At 46.5% G+C, this 26,875-nt stretch overlaps 1 protein-coding gene across 3 annotated transcripts in view; it reads left to right on the top strand.

The window, feature by feature from the left end:
* Positions 1–23,614, top strand: part of LOC139051736 (phosphatidylinositol-3,5-bisphosphate 3-phosphatase MTMR14-like) — a 79,544-nt gene extending 55,930 nt beyond the window's left edge. For 2 of the 3 annotated variants that reach the window (XM_070528722.1, XM_070528721.1), the window contains 11 exons: positions 5,238–5,308; positions 6,274–6,351; positions 16,259–16,322; positions 17,820–17,982; positions 18,070–18,106; positions 18,650–18,714; positions 19,159–19,205; positions 19,340–19,520; positions 21,449–21,601; positions 22,182–22,286; positions 23,134–23,614. In XM_070528722.1, coding sequence (XP_070384823.1) covers positions 5,238–5,308; positions 6,274–6,351; positions 16,259–16,322; positions 17,820–17,982; positions 18,070–18,106; positions 18,650–18,714; positions 19,159–19,205; positions 19,340–19,520; positions 21,449–21,601; positions 22,182–22,286; positions 23,134–23,350 — 1,181 coding nt within the window. In that variant the 3' untranslated portion in view covers positions 23,351–23,614. The remainder of the gene's footprint in view (positions 1–5,237; positions 5,309–6,273; positions 6,352–16,258; positions 16,323–17,819; positions 17,983–18,069; positions 18,107–18,649; positions 18,715–19,158; positions 19,206–19,339; positions 19,521–21,448; positions 21,602–22,181; positions 22,287–23,133) is intronic. The other variant, XM_070528723.1, reaches the window with a different exon arrangement.
* The last annotated feature ends 3,261 nt before the right edge of the window (positions 23,615–26,875 follow it).

Below are 26,875 nucleotides of genomic sequence, written 5' to 3'. Positions count from 1 at the left end.
TAAACAGTCTTTATAGATTGCTGACAGCTTTGAACAGCGCACAAATGCCGACGATCGCATCCCCGCTTACGTTCCACGAGGAGGCATGCAGGAACACAACACTACAGTTGTTTGACCGGAAACGAGCTCACTAGATCGGCGAAATATCGGCGAGATCACTAGATCGCTTTGCAAAAAACATACTCACCAAAGAGCATTTCCAACACGAGGAGATCCCAAGGCTGTTTTCGTTCGCGTCGAAAGCACTGCTCGCACCAGCATCGTTTGCTTCTTCGAGAGGCCGGCTCTTCGTAATCGGCTCGTACATGTAGGGAGTAACGCCGAAGTCCTCAGATAAACGCAGTCTCTCTAAATTTTCTATTACCGTCTCAGAAAAACAGCACCAAACTACCTGGCACCGCGCTTCATGTGCAGCGGCAGCGGTCGGCAGCGGCAGAGTTGACGTCACGAGGCGCACCGACCAATCACAGGCGGAAACGAGACGCGCGAGCTGGGCGTGTTCGCTGCTGCACTTTTCGTCGAAATAAAATATATTTGCGCTTTCTTTCGCTCAATTTCGATACGATATTCGAATTCGGAGGGTTGAAAACCATTATGTACAGATGTTCACTCATTTTTTCTGGAAAACCTTTCAGCTTCCCTTTAAGTAGTTACTCATGGCAGGTTTCTTTTCCATTGCCGCCATCCATGAGATTATTTCAGCCTCTGACTTTCTGCTGGACGTTCTTTGTCGCTGTGTTGTCCACCCTACAGGCTGCATACTTGCTGGTGAGCTTCCCAGTTCTTTTCCTCCCCTGTGAATCAATGTTTTTCCTGTACAGATACCTCAACACCGTGCCAGCCCATTTAATTTCTTCCATATTCCTCAGTCGTTCTTCATAATCAATTTTAGTGTGAGCTGCTTCACTTAAAAACTAGTCCAGCCCATATCACCCTGCGCAGCTTTATTTGTAGTCTTCCCGTGAGCGCCCAATGTGAGCTGTCTTACTGACCTTTGGTTCCCACAGAGCCTTGCTTATACCCCTGATTTCAAGCAAACCGAATTTCCAAAAGTAAGTCCCTGAACCATTACACCTTTACACATACCTCGGAGCACCTCGTACCTATTGTATCCCCATAGCGCTGTGTGCTTCATTATGACTGCATTTATCTTCCCCTTTACTATTATTGTTTTTTACTGTGTGTCCATATGTCTATTGCCCTCGTTTATTTATATATTAAAGTATTTGTATTCTTTTACCCGAGATATTTCTTGGCCCTGTACTACCATTGTCTGTTCACTGTTTTCATTGAACACAATAATACCTGATTTTCTAACACTAAATTTAAAACCTAAATTCCGACCTTCCTGTCCACAGATATTACCCAGACGTTACAAATTACTTTGCTTGTTAGCTAGCAACACAATATCGTCCGCTTAAGATAAACCTGTAAGCTGCTACTATACTACTGCACCACCTGTTTGTATGGGATTAAACCCGGTATTACTTCGTTCCAGCGCCCTCTCCATCCTCATAATATACATTACAGATAGCAGTAGAGATCAAAGGCACCCATGCCTCAGTTCCTTGTTGATATCAATGATCTCCTCGCTTCTCATCCCTCCCCATTCAACGCAAATAGTATTTTCTTGGTAAATCTCTCTCAAAACCTGTAGACAGTCGTCACTTAAGCCTTCCGCGTCTAGAATATCCCACAAAATCTTGCGGTCTACATTTTCCTTTTATTACCTTTTTCATTTCTCATTATTATTACCTACCTTTTTCCACTGCTTTCACGAGAGCGTTCTTCCTTTTTGGTCCTAGTTCCTTAATCAGCGTAACGGGAACCTCGTCTAGCCCTGTGGCTGTGCGCTCAGGAATTTTCTCGTCCGCTTTCTTCCAGTTGAAATTTGTCAGCACCAGCTCCTTTTCCATCTGGTTCTCTATCATGCTGTTTTTCTTTTTCAAATACAATCTCGTCATTGCCTTGGAAAGCTTCGGCTGTTATTTTTCAGACATAATATAATTCCGCTTCCTCAAGCAGATTGTTTCCATCTTCGTCTAGGATATCTTGTTGTATTGTTGTTGACTTCCTGCCTAATTTTATGTGGTTCCAAAATGTTCTAGGTGCGGCCTTTTTCTAGCGTATTTCTGACAACCAACGTTCACTTTCAGCTTTTATTTTTGCTTGCGCCAGTATTTGAACCATAGGTGTTTTCCCCTGGTATATTTCATACTTACTGGCTACTTCATCCTGCGGTAACAGCGCCTTCTTTGCCTGCCTGTGCTCTCGGGATGCTATCTGTCCTTCGGCGATCGCTTGTCGTATCTCCTTGTTCCACCAGCTTGTCGGTTTCTTTGTTTCCTTGCCATCGAACGTGTTGTTTCTCTTTCCGTATTACTGTGGTTATTACACTTTAAAGCTCACTACATTCCCACTCTTTACTTGGCCATTTGCCAAGTTCTTCCTCGACTCTATTTAGGACATTTTTTTTCAGCGTTCAAATTTGGACTTTCCCTTTTGCACTCCTTGCTCCCTTTCTCAACTACATATCGCATTCTCAATATGATGCCTTAGTGGTCACTGCCTTTGTTGCTATACCCTTCCTCGCCAATGACTATTTCTCTCAACTTATCAAGAATTCATTCTGTCATCAGACAGTAATCAATGGTCGATGGCAATTTTCCTACTTATCACGGGATTTGACCTTCACATTTAGGACCTGTATTCACGATAACAAGGTTATGTTGCTCACAAAGGTCTAGCATTGACTTCCTGTTGTGGTCGGTGTAGCCATCTAAATCCTGTATGTGGGCATTCATGTCAGCTAATAGGATAATTTCGGCATCATTACCGTAACCCTTATTATCAGCACTTGTGCATTTCACTAACTCTTTATTCTTCTCTGTGCAATTATTTCCAGTCAACAAATACGTAACGTCCAGCCTAGTTTTTTTCCCACTAATTGTACCTGATAATCAAAGATGCTCTTGACATGTTGAATTTACTCTTTTTTTTCATTTGGCTCCCTGATGGATGAGCATTCAGACTTCCCCTCCCTTTCTTTCCGACTTAGCTCTGTTGCACCCTTCCCAAGCATTATTGTCAATCACTGGCGGCTCTTATGAGTCTGCTTCCAACTGCAGATTGAAAGGCTAAAGGAGGCGTGGTTCCCACAGAAAGTTCTATGTTCTGTAGTAGAGTGCCTGCTCCAGAAGATAAAAGTTAAAAGCAAGAAAGAACACGCAATAACAAACCAGGAGATTAAGACCCGTAGTCGTACCGTACTCTCACCACGTAGCTCACAACCTGAAAAAGGTCGCCAGTAAATTCAAAGTCCCGGTTGTTTTCTCAGCCCCTTCAAAACTTGCTACATTGTGCGCCCGCGTTAACAACCAAAAACAGAACGCGCGACCTGCGGGACCCAGCATACCAATCCACTTGTCAGTTGCAAGGAAGGGGTAGTTTATCAGAATCCACTCTCATGGAAAAAGGTTTACATTGCACAAACGGGGCGGTGTTGAAATGAAAGGCTAAAGAAATACGAACGCTCACAGGAAATAGGAACTGGTTCCAATATGACCATTCATTGCAAAGAGTGCAGGTGCAGGCCTCGCCTAAGAGATACCACTGTTCTGGACAGAAGTCGAGACAGCGTTGCCCGTGAGCTGAAGGAAGCCTTCCACATTTACAGGAAGGGCCTTGAATGCATCAGCGAACCATAAAAAATTCTGTATAAAAGTGAAATGTCCTTTTTAGAAGCCCTTAGTTAGAACCGAGCATGTTGCTGCGCTGCGTGCGCTCGGTGAAAAATCTTAATCTCTTAGTTTTTAATGGGGTACTCCCTTACAGAGGCGTTTTCTGTATCGCGTAACCATTATCATTTATGAGCATTTGGCCCTATACACATCATTGTCACGAACGTCACCTTTACAATCGCTTTATCGCCTTTTGCCTGTTAACACGTGATTTTCGACAACGTGTGAGTTGCGCCGCCAGATTTGCGTATATATTGTCACGTGGTCGCGACGTTGTAGAACACAGTAGCAATACTCTGGAAGACAAGACTAACTTTTATTGGGTGAACCTGTGCCCAAAAAACTCGCTACATTATAGCACAACGATAGCGGCGAACATGGTCGGCGATCGTCGAAAATTTGATCAGCGGGTCGAGCGCGTCGGCTTTTATACAGCGGTCGTCGAACGTTCCAGACTAATCGCTTGGACCCGCGTGTCTTCCACGAAGTTCTACGCCATTCGCGTCACGCGATGAAATCGGATAACATAAGGTTCGGCGACAACAGACAGCGGAGAGAAGCATCGATAACTTTCCAGAAACTTCGGATACATGCAGGCACCTTCCGCGCTGTGCGTTAACATTTGTTAGGCGGCGAAACGTGTCCACCGATAAAGAAAAGTACACGTGTCAATATATATTGTGTGTTTCCGTCAATAAAGCATCAATTGTTAATGAGGGCTCGTCCGTGTCTCTTCTTGTGTCGTCTGTTTGGCGCTTTCGTACTTAAGTAACATGCACCAACTAGCCCAACAAAACGTTCTGCTGGAATATCTTGAAAGAACATCGGATATTTGTTACTGTGTTGCTGATGTCGTCACCGACATGCTTCATACTCTCGCTGATGCCAGCCTTCACTTCACGGGGCGCTATCAAAAATTTTAATTCAAATTCTGGTGTTGGTAGTGTCAACCAATTGTTGCAGGCGTATCCACGACGTTCAATTTGTATGCATTCTAGAACGACTGAATGCTTACCGCTGTTCCACAGTTCACGATCGCACCCGCAGCAGTCCAACTAAGGCCGTTGTTAAATCGACTCATTGTTCTCGGCACTTTTTATTTTGCGGGCCTCCGGTATGAGTTACTATAATTGTGCCGATCCCTATGATAGTGCAGTTTTTAATTACGTGGCACAGGAGTGACTGAGTATGGATCCCTGTGGCCACTTCGTTTTAGTTAGCTTTCACTCTAACTCATCGTAACATTCTCTTGTCTATCGTTATAAACTCTACAGCATATATCTATTTCTCCGTTTGATACAGAATTTACATCGGTCATACAAGCATTTTCTACAACACTTCAAGTGTACTTCAATCTGCCAATGTTTTTCTCTTCTCAGTTGTGCCCTTCAATCATTTGCGCTTAAGGAAGCTCTTCCGCTTTTCCCCGAGGCAATATTTTGTCCATTCGTCTTCCTGTACACAATGCTCACTATGTCCTATTCCCGACCTTTTCAGGTTGCGAGTTCTTCGAGCAATACGCAAGGTTTGGTTTCCAAGCAAGATGCCTGCGCTTCGACTGGTCACAGGTGCGATATTCTTCCAAACTTGCGCTCAGTTCCGTTCTCTCATTACTATGCTCAGAGCTGATCAAATCTACTACATGGAGGCACTCTGCTATATGCAGCAAGGTAAAGGCGAAATCTCCTAATGCGGAAACAACTCAATACAGCCTGGCGCATATCACCAGATGCACACCAAAAATAAAAATTAATTACGGCAAATACACTTTTCCGAGTCTGCAATCATTCTTAATAAAACGAAAAGCTTCATCCAATTGAATTGCTGAAAATGTGCGTCTAAAAGGGAAATGAAGGAAACAATTACTATCTATGTATTCTGTAATGAAGGTATTTTCGCGTGAAAAATGAATGTGCGATCTTGTACGTTCATTTTGTAGTGTATCTTGTAAAACGCTTCCAACAGAAGTTGAAATGTTTTTTTTTATAATTCCTTTCAACCCGCTCTTTACCAACGTAGAACTGAACATCGGCAGGAACTTTTGTCAGGCATTTGTGGCATTAGTCGTTGTCGCCTCTCGATTATACGAGGCATAAAGCCAAATTTTCCTTAAATTATCCGTACCCGCTACGTCCACTACAACAATCGCTACATCGGTTTCAGTAGCACACATTATCATTCTGAGGTTCGCAGATTTGCGTGTGCCCTGTTTACAGCGGCCTCAAGTTTCGTGCGTCAGAATATTTTGTTAAGAACAATGTGCGCGCCTTCAGGCATGCTTCATTAGAATTTCGGGATAGCTGTAGTTCAGTGCTCGCCATTTTGAAGTTTTAGCTTTCGAATTAACATTACAGGGAGCGTTGGGAATTTTAACAGGGAACGCTTTTAGGTGCTGATGCCAATATAATGCCACTACTGGCTTCTTTCCCTTGCCTTCGCAACAGAATTGGAACATACAGATTTGCAAGATTGGAGAGTGTTTCACATGTCTTGTCGTTATATTAAGATGGATTTGTGCTTGTTCGATCCGCAGCAATTCGTTGACGTCGAGCTGCAAGTTCCTGAAACCGGTTGTTTTTCGGAGCTCAACATAAATTGGGCAAACTACAAGGTAAGTGTAACCCTTCACTACATTCACAGTAAATGCTAGCCTGCAGTGTTACAACGGAACTAAAGTCTCTGTCGTGTCTGTTGGCGCCGTAAGTTCAGTGCTCCAACTCACCACTGCACATTTGAATTCCTCGTAACTGGGCACACATTTTTTTCAAATCTGTCGACTGTGTGATGTTGCCTTCTTGCGAGTTCTTTGGTGTCGCCCACGCACTATTGCAACTCAGCGGTGATGTCGAGGAGAATCACGGTCATGGTAAGCTATGCACATTCCTCAAGTGATCACTGCAATTAAGATTTCAGACTTCTTTACGAAACTGTCTGCAGAGTTGCAGCGTAGGTTATCGCAAGGGGACACAGCACTGTCTAAATAAAGGCCGTATGATGAAAAAGTTAGCAGGTGCGCAGCAAGCCAGTGCACTGCGTACGCATGTGAACACCTAATTAACAAAAAAATACTAATTTAGCGAACCGCGGTCGCACGAACATCATCATCTACGGTTTGAATTAAACTGCTTGTGAAATTAGCCTGTCACTTCAGCGAATAGTTGTACGTGACCTCAATAAAGGCGTTCTGGGCATTGAAGTAGGTTATCATCAGCGTGTGCGCTAAATTGATCCTAAAGAAAATCAGTGCGTTCAGTTACCTTATGCTTTTGTGATCTTACAGAAACATTGTCAGTTTCGCGCAATGCTTTCAAGTTGAAAGTAACATCGTATATATTGTCACGGTGTAGTAACGTTAAAAAACACAGTAGTGATACCGTGAAAGACAAAACTAACTTTTATTTGGCGAACCTGTGCCCACAAAAACAGGCTACACGTAAAGAACGCGATAGCGCTGAACACAGTCGGCGATCGTCGAAAATCTGATCAGCGGGTCAAGAGCGTCGGCTTTTATACATCAGTATGTGTATCAATGTATATCTCACAGGCGTAGCTGTGAGATACACATTATCTCAATTCTCTTTTGCGAGTTTACGCGTCTTTATAGCGAATGGTGGGCATTATGCACATTTGTACTAGCAAAAGTACCGTCCCCCTCATTTGCATAGAAAAGTTACCTTGGATTGCCCCCCCCCCCCTGAAAAAACATCCTGCGTACGTGCCTGGCTATGGCAAAAGCTATAGCCGCTTCCTCCGCTGTTTTGCTGCGTGTCGTGTTTATAGTCAAGCTTGTGTAGCATTGTCTGTTGTGGTTAATTGCTGCTGCGGCCAAGCTGCGCTTGTGTTTGTAACGTCTGGCGTCTACAAAAACCGCGTCCATATTCCTTCCGTAGTTCTTCGCCATGTTCTTTGCCCTACTTTTTCTCCTGCCCTCGGGGTGCACAGGATGCATATCCTTCGGTAAGGTGGGTACAGTGAGTTAGGCCCTTATTTCCTTGGGTACGTGCCGTTTGTCTCCGTGTTGTATGTGATAGCGGATCCTTAATTTACCTAGGATGTGCCTGCCCGCCGTCGTCTTGGAGATGCGTTCGTATTGCGGTATACGTTGCGTTTCTATTAGCTCCACTGGACTGCACATGTTGTGCAGTCCCAGCTCTAGGAGTTTCGCCGTGCTCGTGCTTAGCATGTGTCCAAACGCTTGTTCATATATCTTGCTAATCAGGCTGTCTAGCTTCTTCTCTTCTGCGGCGCCCTATCTGCAGTATGCGGCCACATAAGTGATTTGACTTAAGACGAACGCCTGGATGATTCTCATGACGCTTGCTTCTTTTATTCCTTCGTTCCTGCTGGTGATTTTCTTGATCTATCGCATCATCCGAGAAACCTTGGCCTTGATTTTGCGAATAGTTTCTCCGTTGGCGCCCTTGCCTTCTATGATAATTCCCAACACCCTTATCTTCTCGACTTTTGGTATGGCTTGTCCATCGTGCGTCATGAGTTGTATGTCTTTGTAGGTTTGTGTGTTGTAGTTCTTGGGAGGTCCTCTCTTTAGCTTTGGTCTGTACAGCAACTCAGATTTTTCGGCCGAGCATGTAAGACCGGTGCCTTCTAGGTATTTCCCGACTGTTTCAACAGCTCCTTGTAGTCTCTGTTCAATCGATCCATCACTGCCATCATTTATCTATAGCGTGATGTCATCTGCATGTATTGTGTGCTTAAGTCCTTCGATTCTTTATAATTTGCTACGAAGACCAATCAGAGCGAGGTTAAAGAGCATAGGCGATATAACCGATCCCCGCGCTGTGCCTGCACTGCCAATAAGCACTTTCTCACACCTCAGATCCCCTACCGTGATTTTTGCCTCTCTATCCGTTTAGAAGCTTAGTATATAGTTGTACGTCCACTCGCCCAAGCCAAGGTTGCTGATTTGGCGCAGTATGGTTTGGTGTGCCACATTGTCGAATGCCTTCTTGAGCTCTAGCCCGAGGATGGCTCGAGTCGATCGCCCAGGCTCCTCTATTACTTGGTGCTTCAGTTGCAGCATGGCGTCTTGTGTAGACAGGTTTCTTCGGAATGCTATCATCGTGTTTGGGAGTAAGTCATTGTCTTCTATGTAGTTGGTGAGCCTCGCGAGGAAGGCATGCTCCATTAGGTTGCCTACGCAGGAAGTTAAAGATATGGGTATTGGATTCCCGAGTCGTAGTAGTTTGCCAGGCTTTGGTATTAGGATTACTTGTACCGTCTTCCACTTCTGCGGTATCTTTCCTTATTTCCAGCACTCGTTGATATAGCCTGTTAGTTTGCCAATGGATGGGTCGTCCAGGTTTCTGAGTGTCTTGTTTGTAACGGCGTCTGCGCCCGGTGCCGACTTGGTGTTGAGTTTGTGCAGGACTGTTATTTCTGCTTCGCTAAACTGAGGATTCTCCGTCACACTTGCATGATTAGTTGCACAATAAAAGGAATTCTGGTACTAAAGTACTATTAACAGGTGGCTTTAATTTATCTGACCTAAACTGGGAAAAGGTCCACTTTGCTACTCAAGACCAGCTGTGAGCGACTGCTGGATATGTTTATTTTGTGATTATCCCAAGTTCTCAGAGCTTACACGCGTACAGGGAACACCCTCTTCAATGCTGCATCCGGCTCTCGTGTCAGGATCGTTATCAGTGGATATTAGCATAGTAGGTATCTCGTACCTTAAACTTTTAGTGCTGACAATTTGTAACTTAGAGCATCAATCGTCACCATAAATGTTCGCGTATCCGAATTTGACTATAACCAAGCTGCTGAATAAAACACAGCCGGGTATTACAAGGAGTGTTAGACCATCTTTCACTTGATACTTGCGACATTGTTAACTATGCTTGAAATTAAAACAATCAATTCCACATTGGGAAAGTTTTATACACTCAAATCTCAAGAGAGATAGGCGAAGTTCCCCTTGGATGACGCGCTGTGTAAGTCACCTTAAACAGCAGCTGCAAAGAAAGAGGAACACCAACCGCGAAGTTAGAGCGGTGCTGTCGTGAAATCCAGTCTGAAATGATATTGCGAGAAATTCGTGAACCAGCTTTATGAACCAATTGCAAAAGTTTTGGAGATACTTGTATAAACTAGAGGACACGTTAAAATTAGAAATTGCCGGGTCAGTATTCAGGAATGAGTGCATTATAGGAAATAACTTCAATAATCAATTTCAGTGTTCGCACGTTCATCGCCTATAAGTATGCCTTAGGCTGGGCCTTGCGCCTTTATGCCAGCCATTGTTACAAAGACAGGTGTGTGTGTGTGTGCGGTGAACGTTCGCAAATCGATACCAAAATGCAACAGGTCCTGATCAGATAGTCAATGAGTTTGAGACGATATGCTCAACGGTTAACTTCCTTGTACGTTACTATTACTGAGCTATGCAGAACAGCTATCGTGAGGCTTACAGCGCGTGAAAAGACAAGTACGAAAGGGAGACGTGACAAACAGAGGCGCTTACTTGGAACAATATTTATTTCTAGCAAAGGACCCACACATATATACAACTTTTTTGGCATACATCATCATACATGCGCTGTTTGCAAACAAAAATCCCTTACACACGATTACGCAGGTAAGCTAACTCTTTGCGGGAAAGGGCAATTGATGGTTTTTACACAGTTATCCCCGAGCCTATCAATCATTTCTGCTTCGAGAATTTCGCGAGTTAATCTTCCTCGGGCTCTTCCCACAATGGAGCAGTCTCTGTATGCTGGAGCACACGTCGAGTGGTCACCATCATCCATCCCGGCAACAGCGCCGTGGAATGCCTGCAGTGAGCGTCAAGGAACCCACCCCGCTTTTCTGCTACATTATACTGTTGTTCCTTTAAACGCTCGTTGAGGCCCCTTCCGCTTTGCCCCACTTAGTTTTTCCCACACTTCAAAAAAATGTTGTAAACAGCTACTCCCGTACATTCAATGAAGGGTTCCTTGTGTTTCTTTTTGCACATGCGCTTGTCAGACAGGCCTGGCCTGGTTAGTCTGCACAGACATTGCAATTTTGTAGAACCTCAAAACACAACCGTAACATTCGCGCGCTGACCCAATTTCTTTAAACGGTGCGATAAGCCGTGGATATACGGAACGACAGCTACGCTCCTCTTATCTACACAAGGCATGCTGGCGGAATTCTTTGACAACTTCGACTCGAGCAGACCCTCAGCAACGCTAATAAGTACACTCGCCACACAATATTGCGGGGTGCACGAGCGAGTGGCGAAACGACCCTCCTCCCCTGCTAGCAATGAACCCCCGGTGTCGAGACCGACGCCTGCACGCATGCGCGTCCCTCCGAGACTGCAAGCGTGCATGTTTCCGCGCTTCCTCCTTGCGCGCCGGCGATATCCGCATGCAGCCACGAGGTGCCCCTCTTGCGTTTGGCGCTGTGGCGGCTTCGACAGGCAAAACTTCGTTTATACAACGGAAATAAAGAGTTCATTTTCCTCTTGCCTGTCTCCTTCTATAGAGCGCCTTTTCTGCCACGCTCTTCTGCGGGAGAACGCCCCATTCGTAAAAAGAAACGAAGATTGGCCACGAGAAGGTGCAGCGCAGAAGAAATAAAATGACTTGTTGCGTTCGCCACCGGGCCTTATGCATCAGCGCTCGTGACTCGACAAAAAGCGGCCGCAGCGGCGCGCGTAAGCTCATGCTTCTAAACATACTTCACATAGTTGTGCCCGTCGAAGCCGCCACAGCGCATATCGCAAGAGGGGCACCTCGCGGCTGCATTCGGATATCGCCGGCGCGCAAGGAGGAAGCGCGGAAACATGCGCGCTTGCAGTCTTGGAGGGACGCGCATGCGTGCAGGAGTCGGTCTCGACACCGGGGGTTTCCCGCTAGAAGGGGAGGAGGGTCGTTTCGCCACGAGCTCGCGCACCCCGCAATTTTGTGGGCGAGTGTACATGAGTAGGGTAACCTGCCAAACGAAGATGGAGGATCTGATCGTTGAAGCTTTCGGTCATCAGCTCAGGCCATGGCTTACATAATGCGTTTGACAAACATGTCTTTGCGATTACCCTCTCAACCAACTGATAAGGAGCAGTGGCTTGTTTGCGCGAGGCTTGTACTTCCAGCGTACACCCGTGAGCATAAGTATACGGACCACGGGAGCGCGTGTCAAACTGCATCGACGCGCCGTCTACCGGCGCGGCGCCTGCTGTCGAAAGGGCCGCTAGAGCAGCGGTGCGCACGCGCGCCCCATCATGCCTGCTGGCCTGACATGTAGCTTTGTCTGACGTCGCTGTGGTGCTCGTAGACTAAACGTCCACTGGGCGTCGTTTTCGCTGCTGCGTCGCATCTGGGCCATTGTTTTACGCAGCGGTTGCGGCTGGGCTGGCACGCGCGTCCGCCGTGCTTCGCTTTCATTGGGAGAATTATCGCATGTCGCACTGCCTTCTCTGACGCCTTTAGATGACTCGCAAAAGGTGGCCTTCTGCGGCTTTGTGTTATCTCGAACTGTTCCAATGCTTGCTGCCGCCGGTAGAAGCAAGGTTTTGCAATCGGTGTCCACCGTCGCGTTAAGAAATAGAACTGAGCTGCAGGGGCTACTATGCTCCGCAAGCAGCAGGATGCTAAAAGGAGAAATTAGCGGCACCGTACTGCCTTTATTTCTTCAAACCCTTCAACAAGGCTTGAACAAGAAATGCACGCGAGGGTGCCACTACAGACAGCAGCGACAACGCTGCCACATGCGCGAGAATATAAAATCAGGTGCAGCTGTGCGGTGCACGCTGCCGTGAAGTTCCAATTACGGTTGCCTCCTTGCGAATCGGGTCGGGGTCACCGGCCTGAATTACTGGTCGGGGTGACCATCGACAGACTGCTGTCTTGAGGGCACTTAGGACGAGCCAACGTGTTGCTGTTGTTTTCGTAGATTATAATTTTCACAACTGTATCCATGATTTCACTACGCTGTCAATTTTCCATAGGCGGCGATGAGGCCTCGAAGGTGCCGTGGTATCCGCTCGTAACGCGATGTCATGAGGAGATCCCGACCAGTGATTCAGGCCGGTCACCCCGACCCAATTCGCAAGGAGGCAACCGTAATTGGAACTTCACGGCAGCTGCACCTGGTTTTATATTCTCGTGCATGTGTCAGCGTTGTCGCTGCTGTCTGTAGTGGCACCCTCACGTGCATTTCTTGTTCAAGTCTTGTTGAAGGGTCTGAAAAAATAAAGGCAGTACGATGCCGCTAATTTCTCCTTTTAGCATCCTGCTGCTTGCGGAGCATAGTAGCCCCTGCAGCTCAGTTCTACTTCTTAACGCGACGGCGGACACCGATTGCAAAACCTTGCTTCTACCGGCGGCAGCAAGCATTGGAACAGTTCGAGATAACACAAAGCCGCAGAAGGCCACCTTGTGCGAGTCATCTAAAGGCGTCAGAGAAGGCAGTGCGGCGTGCGATAATTCCCCCAAAGAAAGAATGAAAGCGAAGCGCGGCGGACGCGCGTGCCAGCCCAGCCGCAGCCGCTGCGTAAAACAATGGCCCAGATGCGACACAGCAGCGAAAACGACGCCCAGTGGACGTTTAGTCTACGAGCACCCCAGCGACGTCAGGCAAAGCCACATGTCAGGCCAGCAGATATGATGGGACGCGCATGCGCATCGCTGCTCTAGCGGCCCTTTCGACAGCAGGCACCGCGTCGGTAGACGGCGCGTCGATGCAGTTTGGCACGCGCTCCCGTGGTCCGTATACTTATGCTCACGGGTGTACATAGTCATTGCAAAATAAACTTAATGTCAAAGAATCAAATACTTCCATCAATCCAGTTCATGCGTTAATTTTAGAGGAGATAAACCCTCGCGTATAAAACAAAGTGCATTAGTGGGTAAAAAAACAAAACGGTTAGAGCTGCTGTCAAGTAGAACTAAAAAGTCATCGATGTATATTGACACGTGTACTTATCTTTATCGGGCGACCACGTTTCGCCGCTTAAGAACTGTAATCGCACAGCGAGGGACGCGCCTGCATGTATCCGACGTTTCTGGAAATTTATCGATGCTTCTACACGGCTGTCTGTTGTCGCCGAACCTTGTGTTATCTGATTTCATCGCGTAACACGAATGGTGTAGAACTTTGTGGAAGGCACGCGGGTGCAGTTTGGAACATTCGACGACTGCTCTATAAAAGCCGACGCGCTTGACCCACTGATCAGATTTACGACGATCGCCGACTGTGTTCGCCGCTCTCGTTGTGCTTTAAGTGTAGCCTGTTTTGTGGGCACAGGTTCGCCCAATAAAAGCTAGTTTATAAAAACTGAGAATCTTAAAATCTGGAAACCAACCACTCATGTTCTTGTCAAGTTCTGCTAAGAATATATTTCTAACAATGGTAGCTATACACGATCCAATGCAAATTCCCTCCTTCTGTATACAAGAACCCTTCCCACAGAATGAAGGTAGACCGAAGATAAAAACTAAGTTCTAAGAAACCGTCATTCGACATCCCGGTGGTGTTCGTGAAGGCAACGTTTCCAAAGGTGTCAATAGAACACTAAACACTGCAGAGCAGACCTGAATGATGGTGACAAGTCGCCGTGTGCTCCAGGATACAGACTGCTCCATCGTGGGAAGAGTACAAGGAAGATTAACTCGCGAAATTATCGAAGCAGAAATGATTCGCAGGCTAGGGGATAACTGCGTTTCAAAACCATCTATTGTCCTTTCCCTCAAAGAGTTAGTTTACCTGCGTAATTGTGTTTAAGGGATTTTTTTTTGCAAGCAGCGCATGTATGATGATGTATCCGCAAAAAGTTGTAGATATGTGTGGGTCCTTTGCTTGAAATACAGGTTGTTTCAAGCTAGCGGCCTGTGTGTGTCTGGACTTCCTTTCGTCCTTCTCTTTTCACGCGCTATAAGCCTCACGATGTGATACCAACAAGCCCAAATCAGCGCATTGCATCGGAACAGCTACGCTTCGAGGCGATTTGCTATACGCAAAAGTTTCCCCTATCCGTAAAGAAAACGCTTCTACAATACATGCCGGCCCCCATATCAAAAACAAGTTACTGTTGCAAACTGATGGAGTACACCATTACCACAGCAATCGTGACGTATGTAGAGCAAAAAGCTTTTGTTCTATCTAATGCAAGACGGCCTCAGAACATGACTATCGACAGTAGCCCAGCTTTTAGAGAAGACGACTTCGCTTCAGTAATTGCCAATTTCAAACTGATCATCTATTCACTGATTTACAGAAGGCGCACGATGGCGTTGTACATTCAAAACGGAGAAGCTTAGGCCCATTTACATAGGCTCATAATTATTAGCATGGATTACTACCTACCCGTCGAATCCAACGCAATTTGTCACAAATAATATTACATCAGATTTACTTGAGTTGTATTCCGGTGTACCGCAGGGGAACTGTTAGAACCATTATTGCTTCTTATGGTAATGATATTGTCATTTGGGTGGAAAACAGCGGAAAAGTGTGAATATTTGCTGACAATCTCGTGGTGTGCACCTGTGTGTGCGGTACAGATGGCCAGAAGCAACTGAACTCGCCACTAGATAAAATTGCTCGATGGTGCAATACGTGGTGTATGGAAATTATCCCTGATATAACAAAGTGAACGAGTACGCGCCATACGAATTTGTTGAATGCATTTGATGAAAAGTTGATCGGCTTTGATATCAAACGAACAGATGCTATAACATATTCAGGTTTAACTATTACACGCACGCTTAAGTGGGATGTTCCCATTTAGAATATACGCGATAAAGCGTTCGGAACTCTACGAAGGAAGTTGGTTGCAGCACCTGTTCCAGCCAAGCTAACAGCCTACGAAACATTATTGCGACCAATCCTCGAGTACGATAGAATAGCTTGGCACCCTCATCAAGTACACTTGGTAGATAGGTATGAAAGCATCCACAATGTAAGGCACTACGATTGCTTCATTCCAAGTATTCTGGCCACGATAGCATGAGTGCTCTTCGAAATGTAGCAGGAATACTTACGCGGGCTTGTCGGCGACGAGTGGCAGCAATGAAAATCCTTTTCATGCTTTAAAACAAATGAGTCAATATAGATCAACGCGCGCACTTGACACCACTCCCTCGTTACTCCAGTGGAAATTTCCATAAGCACCTGAGGTAATACGTTACACGATGCCGGACCTTGAAATTTTTTTTTTCCGAGATTTATAGATCTGCGGCGCGTTGCCGCGGGAAGTGGTAGAAACACTCTATAGAAAATTTTGTGGCAAAAGTGAAATCTTAATCCCTCACACAGTAGCAACTAATATCTTTTATTTGTGTGCTTGTTCAGCATAACGGAAAACTACTCTGTCGCCATCTGGCGTGCATTTTTCTGTTAACACGATTTAATGATCCGTTTTTTGTGCCTGTTTGTTATTGTTATGCAAATGTGTACCATATGTGCGTCTGTGTGCACTTCGTAACCCACTTCCTGTAACTGCCTATGCAAGGCTAACAGTATTTCTCAAATAACATGCACGTACATGCAAAAGTACCACCTACCTCTTCCAGGAATGGGACCTGCAAACTCTGACCGGAAACTACGTGAAGTTGTTACTGACGGTGGTCGCAAACGGTAAGATCAACTATTACGCTGTCAAATGCCACTCGCAGCTCATTGCATGTGGCTTATGCATGTCCTAATTTCACGTTTTCCGAGCTATGATTTCTTACTTAGGCAACAAATTGCGACGCGATTGCAAATGAAAGTTCAAAACGTGTAATGTGAAGAAAACCCAACGATTTGACATCGCACGTAATTGGCTGCGCTGCACGTGTATATGCCATCGTAGTCACCAATAACCATCATTGCCTTTAAATTGCAAATTTCGAGTTCATCTAGCCTCTTACACGGACCCAGTGACCTAAGTTGTCTGCTAGCTCAGGCCACTATGTCTTCCTGATACCGTAGTAGTCATTACAACTTCATCGTAAGGTCACGCCATCGTTCACAGTCCTCGTACAGTCATCAAAATGCCGTTGTCATTCGTCGTTGCATCGACGTCATACTTCAGTCATTCAAACGTGATCAACTGCCATCCTTCCATCGAGATCATGCCCCTGTCATGCATTCGTTGCCTCACCATCGTCGTGATGCCTTCATGGTCGTTTCAGTTTCGTCGTCTGAGTCTCGTCATACAGTCGCCGACATCACATTGCCCCCATGGTGTCGGCGTACCATCATTTCAGAAATGCCATCAAACTGTTTTACTGTTTTCCTCGTTCCGTCGACGTCGTTAATTCTTAGTAATGATATCGTGACCATGCTGTCGTCGTTGCGTCGCCGTCATACATTCGTTGTCATGGTGTCAGCGCCATACAGTTGTCGTCGCACCATCATGGTTGGTACCCTGGCGAGTGACTGCTATATGAATGTGGACCAATACCTTAGTGTATTTCGCACAGAACCGAATGACTACAAATTCTAAATATAGGTCTTCAGCAATAGGGTGTGTCGCTTCAATCGTAATCGCATTAACGTTGGCAGTCCTCGAAAGATAGGTTCGGCCGATACTTCTCGTTAGCTATTCTCTGCATCCATCCTAATCGCTTTATTTTCCACATATATTTCTTTGTCTTTAGAGGTGTGTATCCTTCCTCCGTAATTTGTGGTCGTAGGTCAATGCAGACATGCCGGGTGTAGTGCGATAGTCGTTCACGTACCAAAATAAAGACGCCAGTACGCAAGATATACAAAGATATCAACAGTGATTGGTTGAACAAGGCCTCAGTGAAGTTATCGACAAAAGGACTTGTCGAAATACCTATTCTCTTACTGGACCTCTACTGATCTCTTAACACGGCAAAGAAGCGCAGATAAAAGCGAGACCGACGCATTTAATGCATACTTCCTTACCATGTAAACTATGGATCACATAGTTCCACCGCTGCTCTTCCTTAATAACGCTTCCTATGTGCCATCTGACACGTCATTTTAAAACTTTTCTTGCCGAATAATAAGCGCGCTTTTGCACCTCCGAATATCAGCAACGTACGGAGAGGTTCACGTTACGCTTCATATGATGTATTGCATGGGAAACTGATCCGTACGTATTTATTTGGTGTAAGTTAGGTAATTCCGGCCTACTGGTCCACTGCATCTCTGGCTGGGACCGCACACCACTGTTCATATCGCTGCTTCGTCTATCCCTGTGGGCCGACAATGAAATTCACCAGAGCCTATCACCGTTGGAGATGGCCTACCTTACAATCGCTTATGACTGGTTTCTCTTCAGGCAAGTTCATCTTATTTGACAGGAATACAATGCTTTCCCTCAGAAATGTGTATTTATTGCCCTTCATTGCCTTCTTTTCCTTTCCAGTCACAATTTACCTATTCGGATACAGAAGAACGAAGAGGCGAGTTCTCTTTTCCTCTCACACAAAGTTAGTTTCATCAAGTTAAAAGCGTGCATGTTGCAGTGAGACAGTGCTACGCCATTGCTACAGTTGTCTAAAACATTGAAGCTATGTTTCCTGTCTGGCCGTTGTTTCTGCTTATGCCATTGTGCGTGTCCTTCGTAATTGCTACACACGTGCTGCGGTATCGTGCAGAAGGAAGCCAAATGAGCACTTGCTCTCTTCGGGCACAACTTTTCCACCCATATATTCCATATATGCTTCTGGTAATGTGCACTTAGTCGAGGTACGCCCCAAGCACAGCGCTATGCCTCAACATACGTGCCGAGTGATTTGTGCTAGGTGTTACACCGCATAAACAGGTGACACTGAAGTCTGTCTGTAATGGAGGCCACAAGTCCTATTACCACTAGAACGCACTGTTTAAAGTCCGTAGCTAGAGGGATCATTGAAGTCGGCTGATACTTCACTCAGTGCTGGCACAGGAAATTCAACTGCATTGTCACATCAACTATGTTCACTGCCTTTTTTTTTCTCATGCAGATATTCTACTTCTGCTTCGATATACTCAAGCACATAGGCAACAAGGCGTTTTCAGTGGCAACACTGTAAGTCATCTACACTAGCGGACAACTTTCTGTGGCAATTAGGGAAAGCTACGGAGGCAGAGCGCGCACAAGTGGGAGCGCTTCTGAAAAGACTCCCATGTTTTCATCCACACTAGTTTAAGCTGGAAAAAAGAAAACAAACATGTTATTAGCAACAGTATAAATAAGATAAAACACACCACTAAATGTAAAAGCTTACTTATTTTGCGGCTTTTCCCTTCTGCAGCTGGGCAAACGCGAAACTGTCGCACGTGAAGCTGCGTTGATTCGGCGTCTGTTCCACGCAACCAAAAGCACTGTCAATCGTTGGCGGGCTACATGGCGCCGTAACACATGTACAGCAGCCACGCGCCCGCAGCTTTCCCTTCATTGCCACATAATGTTGTCCACGAGTATAGTAAGCCAAACTCCTGAAGGCTGTTATACCCCACCTTATTTTTTCAGCAAGAAGCCAAAAGTGAACATGCAAAGCACCGAAATACGATTTCGAGGTCAGTAAAAGAATAGCGCCGCGTGCGGCACGTCGTGCGAACTCCAATAGAAGAAAATTACGCCGGGCACTTCTGTTGAATTCTGTGATTTGTTTGAGCGCGATTTGCAGGATTTGTCAACTTTGGAATTTCAGGGGTGGATACTGTCGAAACCAGTGCCAGCAGTTGTGCAGGACTCCCTATTCCTGTATTTACCTCATGCCCTCCTGAAGCGGAAGCGACAGAAATAGACACCAGTGGCAGCAGCGCCTCAAGCAATTTAATTCAGCTCGGCTTCTCTGAATACGAGGTTCCATGTACCAGGCAAGTTGCCAGGTGAGTTGCTTCCTTCCCTCGTGATACGCTTGTGAGACGACGCATTTCGGCTGGCTTTGCTGCCTGCGCGAGCCACTGCTTTTCGCATAGTGTTAAATTTGACCTCTGTCACTCTTAGCCTCCAATTGGCTGTCTGCTTTATTTTCGAACACTGTTTGTATGCCCCCTCCTTTCTAAATAGTAGGCAGAAGTTGTGTAGGCAGTTGCCAGCCTGCTCCCCGCTTTCCATTTTCTACCATGTGCGTGTTCTCAAAAGAAATTATATTGTCCTTACTAAATGTGTATAACACCTCTAATGGTTGTTTGCGAAATCAGCTGCCGTCTTACGCCGTATCAGCTGCGGATCTAGGCCAAACTTGCTAGGCATCAGCCGGCAAAGTCTGACACGTCAAGCAGGCGACGCCAAGATCACATAACGTTCACCGCCATATAGAGTTAGGTGCATTGAATGTGTCCGGCTGCATCGCGTCGATCAGCTGATGCCGCAGCGCATGCGCACAAGTGTGTGGCGAGCTTGCACTTATTTGTTGAAGTCGGCGCAATCTCTTCAGTGCACCCAAACTGGTCAGCATGCTGCCGACCGTTTTACTAGCGCGCGTGCATGCGACGCACTGTAGACTATTCTGACATGTTCCCTTCCCGTGCCAGGTCAGCGCCTGCCGAACCCGCGGGTCATGCTGGCTGCGCCATGGCACTAAGCTGTAGAGCGTACACTTTTCCCTGCTGCTGCTGCTGCTTAGCATCACGTTCGCAACGGAGCGGGGACATAGTCTCCTAGCTGGCGCAGCGTAACTGTGCCTCGCGTGGCACACCCCCAGGGTTCCGCGGAACTATATGCGCGCATTCACTCTTCCGTACTTGAGAAATTTGATGCTACACCATCACTGCAGACTTTTCGATTCCTGGTAACGCACCGAGTACAAACGCAGACGCTGTGGCACTTTGACTTGGCCCGTGATAGGGAACAAACTGCCCCGTTTAATGAGAAGGCGTGATTTGCTCTTAGAATCGACAAAATAAATGCTCCCTCTGTGCTGTGCCATTCGGGAAACAAGTAACTGGATGAAGAGCGCTGGATTGTGCCGCTATCCTCCACTATAGCAACCGGTCGTTCACTGTTCAGTGCTCATAACCTAAAGCTTAGCTATTACAGGTCCTCCTGCAGGCTCCACATGTCACCAGTTCCTACTGCTCTTGATGAGATGTGCCTGCTTTGTCGTGGCGTTCGCGTTACTTTATTTCATGCTGTCAAGCACTGGTACCACGTAATTTGCTAGTGTTAGCCTAGCACAGGTTACACGTGCGGTGACTCAATTTAGCGCAGAAGGGTTGCCTCTGTTTCATGCATTCGCCTTCAACACCACGTTCGCGCCAGCAATTTACGACGATATTGCATCTTAATATTACCTAATGTGCTATCGGCAAAATGTCGCCTTTTCACATCATTCTCATACCGGAAGCAAATCGGTAAAACTTTTTAGGATCATCGGGTCACGGTTCCTGTCCTTACTGTTTTTACCAACTGCTGCTGTAATATCGCTTCGAGCCTTCATAGCCACGTCTCGCCAAACACCATCGTTTGCATCTAGTACTCTTCTCAGCTTTCGGTAATAGAGTAATTTAGGTCTCCGCTGCTGAACATCACTGTAGCTTCTTTCGCATTACTTTTCTCGGCCGTTGTGGTTGCTTAGTGGCTATGGTATTGGGCTGCCCAGCTCGAGGCCGCAGGGTAAAATCCCGATCACGGCGGCCGCACTTAAATGGGGGCGAAATGCGAATACACTCGTGTACTCTCATCTAGGTGCACGTTAAGAAAGCCCAGGTGGTCTAAATTATTGCGGAGTCACTCACTACACAGTGCCTCCTAATTAGATCGTAGCTTTGACTCTTCAAACCCCATAATTTAATTTTAATGACCTTTTGCGCAGGAAGCAGCCCGTCATCAGAGCCTCTTCCCCCATCGGCGCTAACAGCCCATCCCATCTGGAAATTTCTAATGACGCACATCTGACAGTAGGAAGTCCGGCCTCTACGCAGGCCTCGCTATCCCCTCCAAACGGATCTCCAAGCGATCACTCAGAGTGAGCTGCTGCATGGCGTTTAACGTTCGCCACTCGGCCTAAAGAGAGGGATGGAAATTATATCCTCAACTGCCACACAGTCCAGAGCCTTTCGATGCCTCCCTTAGGATTTCTCAAGCGTTTGCTTGACAAAGTTTCTAAGTTTTAAAACTGAAGGATGAAGGGATGGTAGAGGGTGGGGAGTGGGTGAGACAGGAACCTATTTTTAAGGTACAATGTACAATTGAAATTCCAGTGCAGCTGACCTTTTTGTGTCTGTGTTAGAATATTCAGCCATGCGCTCACAATGGTTTTTACTTGCTGTGGATGAAATTTGGCCGCGGCTTCTTCCTCGTTTCCTAATGTGCAGCCTTCTCTATATTTTCGTGAAGTATGTGAGCACTGACGTCAGCTGTTTCTCCTACTCCATGGAATAAGTGGTGTATCGAAGTGCTGTAGCTCCAGTTTAGATGGTCTAGATTGGCGCACCATACCGGGCCATTGGCCAACAGTGTGGTCTTTTCAGATTAGTAGCCAGTGGAGCACTGCGTTGAAGAGAACCTTCATTCAGTATTCTCACCTGCTGCTCTACTTATTTCAGCCGATCCTGTGCCGTGGTCGAGTGTGTTCAATCCACAGATTCTGCTTCATCTCCTGAAAGCGCAACTCACCAGCGTTCTTTATCTAGCCAAAGCTGCTCAAGCATGTAAGCTTATTCTGTGCCATTCGCAGATTGTGCATTACTGCGCAATTTAGTCGTGCATTATTTGTGCTGCTCTATTTCTTTGCGAATGCTAATAATCTGTTTCCTCACCGACACAATTTGCATTTACATGTGTCGAGGAGTATCGGTGAGCAGCTGAATTTTTCGTCCTGGCCTGTTTCGTTTACCGCGAGGAACTCGAAACGTCAAGTGCTCTCTCTCGCAGACACCTTAACTTACCAAATTCATGCTTTCAGTTAAACTTCACATTTTCAACCATGAACCCTTCAGCTGTGGTCTTTATGCCAGACCTTCTTCAAAAGCTACAACACAGCCTTGCAGAAGGCTGTGCAGTGCACTTTCCTTCATAGCTGTACTAAGCAAACGTTTAATATTCTCATTCTACACACGTTGCCACTCGTCACACTAATATAGCCCATCTTTTCATTAAATGTGTGCAGTCTTCGACTGCGTAACGGTGGTCATTATTTCGGTATACCGTCTCGTCAAGTTCATTAATTTGTTTAGGACGATTTCGTCGACATACCTTAACTTCGCAGTCGGACATGTTTCGGCAGTGTTTACATTTTTAACCCCGATTCCCCCCAGTGTAGTCCTCTTGATGCGAGAAATTCATAGTCTGATTCACAAGCAACGAGAAACACGACGCGAGCGCAGACTAGCAACTTTGGTTTAATGCGAATGCACGACCAATGAACCCGCCGATCACTGAAAACTGTACCCTTGCCAGCATCTAGTGCTCGTAAAACCTTTTGGGTTCCTCGTATATGCATATGCCAAGCTTCGCAGCACTGTGTACAACTCTTCATAACCACATCACTTTTTTCAGTGAAGCCGCCGACAGTGGCTTGAACAACGAGAAACGGAACATGGAGTTCGTGCTGCAACGTCGCGCCGAGCGACTAAGGGAGATCCGCCGTATCGTGACAAAGCTCTATAATAAAGCACGAGGCAAACTCCGCCTACCACATCTGCTTCTGAGCCCGCCATGTTCACCATCACTAGAACAGTGTCTATTTCCTGCACTTGAACATGCCCGGTCATAGCTGCAGTCCGACACGTGTACATGGAGTGAACTATCGAAGTTTTTGGCAAGATTGTTTGTAGCTCTTACTTTTACCGCTTGAAGGCTCGTGACCCTCTAATATTGTGCTTAAATTCCTTTCAGCATTTAAAGCGGACAGCGCTACAGCTACGACAGACAAATCGTTCACAATGTAGATATACTTCTGTCAGATTTGCCATTTCCTGGCTTCGTTGTGCCTTTTGTGTATTTCCCACTGCTTCAATAAATGCATGCATACTTTTCATGTGCCCGCGGAATTCGCTCCATACCTAGATGTTCTTATTTTAGGTTTGAAGATGGTGTAGGATACAACAATGAACATGTAGAGGTTATGTTTGAGTGGGTATAAGGAAGAGAAGTCCGGTCCAGTAAACCAAACATCTTTAATCTGTCATTCTATCCTAGCCGATTCCGTCGGCAAAGTTGCAAGAACGCTCGCGTACTTAAATTTAGATCCATGTAAAGGAATCGTAGGTTGTCAAGATAAATCCGGAGTCCCTAACTATGGCGTGGTTGGTAAATCAATCGTGGCTTTCACCCCCCCCCCTCCCCCCCAAAAAAGAGCTTTGAAAATTGCCCAGTCTTAAGGTCTGACACAGCTTGGCATGATGGGAACCACTGCCTGGCGTTGACGGTGAATGTAAACGCGAAACTCTGTTAGGTGGCGTTCGCCGTCAATACAGTGCACACAATCGCATGCACTGCACCGTGTCGCAGCCACAGCCATGGTTGGGAACGCGAGGGAAGAAAAAAAAAACTCTGTGCCCTTCCACCCTGTGAAGAAGGATGACTAGCGAAGCTGTGTATGTGGACCCCTCAATGGCGAACTGCACCTCCGCCGCGAGTCGGCCCGGCATTGCACTGTCTTCGGGATCGGCCTACATATGGGGAGCGTTTAACACCTGCTTCACCTCCGCGGTGGATTGGGCCGGTATTGTACCATCTCCGGGATCGGTCCACGCATGGGGAGTTTCTTGCTTACCACTCCAACAATGGCACGAAAATTTTCTTGGTTGGTAGAGGTATACAGCTTCACTATAATATACCAGATAAAAGAAACTGAGCCACTAAGAGCACATCAATATGACTAATGCAGGTGTTCGTCTCCAATGCCCATGCGAGCTCCGGCCGAAGCTGTCTCATCTTTCGAGACGAATGCACACAATTTAATTGCAACATAAAGCTATTGGGAATGAACGGCTTTCGTTTATTAGCCAAAGCAGGGCATCGTCAGAAGTGTACACACCGTTGCCTATAGACTGCTCATATCTGCTGTTTTCCGTGGTTTCATCTGATGAGGCCATGATGAAAACTAATGAAACTGAATCTTTTCAGCAGCCTCAGTGAAGTTTCTACAACTGTCCGCACACCTAAAAATTCAAGAACGTTTGGGTTTAGTTTTAGGGGGTATTTAGCAAGCCTTTTCCGCCTGTTTTGCGTTGCCAAAGTTTCCCGCAATCGCTCGTCCTCAACGCCACTTACCAAACGCGAGACTGTCTGAAAAGCTTCAGTCCAGCTAACAACACCAGGCATCGCACAATTTGAGGCGAAGTCCAATACGTTGCGCATTTTATTGCGATAGCAATTAAATGGATAGTCCAAGCGCATTATTTCCAAGCTTTAGGTCAGTGCTTCCAAAGAACATCCCTGCTGAAGGCCTTAGCCTCGTTACTGAGGTGCCTGCTGTCTATGGGCCTTCACGATATACTTTGAAAACGCTGCCCCTACCACTTTATAGTGTACGTGGTTTGTTTGTGCTTGTCTTTCTATCTTTACCTCCCCTCCAACAAGTTTTATCTTTCGGCCCCCTACTCCTTCCCCTGTTAAAGGAAGCCAACTGGAACTACCGCTGGTTAATGTCCCTGCCTTTCTATGCCTCCTTTTTTTTTCTTTCTGCCGTCGTTGACACCGTCGCCGTGATGTTCCGTGTAAAGTCCAAAGACTGTAACATCATTGCCGTACGCTGTATGTGCGAGTGAAAGCTCGCGAGGGTCAGCCTGCGACCGTGGCTCAATCTCGCGCAGGGGGGGGAGGTAGGTAGAGAGGGAGGGCGCGAATACGCAGTTTTCTGTGGCATGCGAGGTATGGGGGGAGAGGCGAGTGCTCTTTTCCGGCACCCGCTGTTGCATGCGGCGCGGTCAAGCGGGCACCGTATCGTGTAAGCGATCTGCGGCGTGGACAAAGTGCGCACCCGCGTGAGCCTTATCTTCAAAGATATGCGATGCGGACAAAGTATGCCCCGCCGAGTGCCGGTAGCATCCTATGCGCTGTGCTTTCGACATTTAGTTCACGTTGAAGTAAGAGACAGCGTGAAGTTGAATTCGCTCGCCTCTGCTGCCGCGTTCTCTGACTTCAGCGTTTTGACAGCGAGTTTCTGACAGCGAGCGTTTTGACAGCGAGACGTGTTAATGTTTTTTTGTGCGCACGTAACACCGCGCTTGTTAATTTAGTTAGCAAGCGAATGTTTGGAAGCTTACATGGCCAATAAAACTAATAGCCTTACTTTGTAGAAGAGCAATCTCTTAATTCACTATCGCTATCGACACTTCGTCTTTGGGGGCGACACTGCGACTTTTTTCAAACCATAACGACCCACACGGCTCACTATTTACTTTCCAACCTTGTATCACAGAGAAACTTGAAGAGGAGCCGCAGTATCTCTAGATATCCAATGTCGTCGCTGAAACAAGATGTTTTGCATTTGAGTGTGGTGCCGTCTTGCGCTTCAGTCCATCTATTATGTCTTACGTTCTACTTGAAATTCTGGGCACTTTAGTATGTAATGTTCAGTGTCGCCAAGAGCCTGACAACGCACACACAATGACGGGACGAGTCCTGTCTCGCACCGACAAGCTCCAGTTTTTCTGACTCTGTATCAATGCAATATAGGAGAGTGGCATGAGTTTACTTAAGTCCCTAATCACACAAGGCTGATGCGGTGGAGGCCACAACAGACGGTAGCAGCATAAGACTGCCGTCATGTCTCTATTTTTTGCCACCTGCGGAGCAGTCTTCGTTGCCTTGAACTACATAGCCTTGTGCGCTAGTGTCAGTGGCCTCTTTGCCCGCTTCGTCGGTACAGGATGGTATCCACGTGAACACGATGCTAAGTCCCATGTTCTGTAATTCTTTAACAGCTTGTAAATGCACGCTGAATCCATTTGTGAAAGGGCAATCCGTGCAGTAATAATTGCAGCACATCCTTGGAGTCGTACGGCAAACGGCGCGCGTCGACGATGCTATCGCGCTTGGATTTTATACGGAACATCACAGCGACGACGATGAAAGAAATGCGCCTGGAGTGTCCTGTTTATTGCTATTCCTTAGAATAGCAATAAACGCCTTAACGCCGTAACCTTTATGAACCGTAATAAACACCGTAGCCTTTTTCTCACTCCTTCTTTATTAAACAACTTGTTTTTCTAACTTTTGTGCGGTCCAAGCTGGAATATGCCGATACTATTTTTGACCCCGACCACAATAACCTTATTAACGCCCTCAAGTC

The sequence above is a fragment of the Dermacentor albipictus genome, unplaced genomic scaffold (assembly GCF_038994185.2).
Source record: "Dermacentor albipictus isolate Rhodes 1998 colony unplaced genomic scaffold, USDA_Dalb.pri_finalv2 scaffold_14, whole genome shotgun sequence".
In the NCBI taxonomy this organism is placed as follows: Eukaryota; Metazoa; Arthropoda; class Arachnida; order Ixodida; family Ixodidae; genus Dermacentor; species Dermacentor albipictus.
The sequence above is the reverse complement of the archived record's forward strand: the minus strand, read 5'-3'. Positions and strand labels throughout refer to the sequence as shown.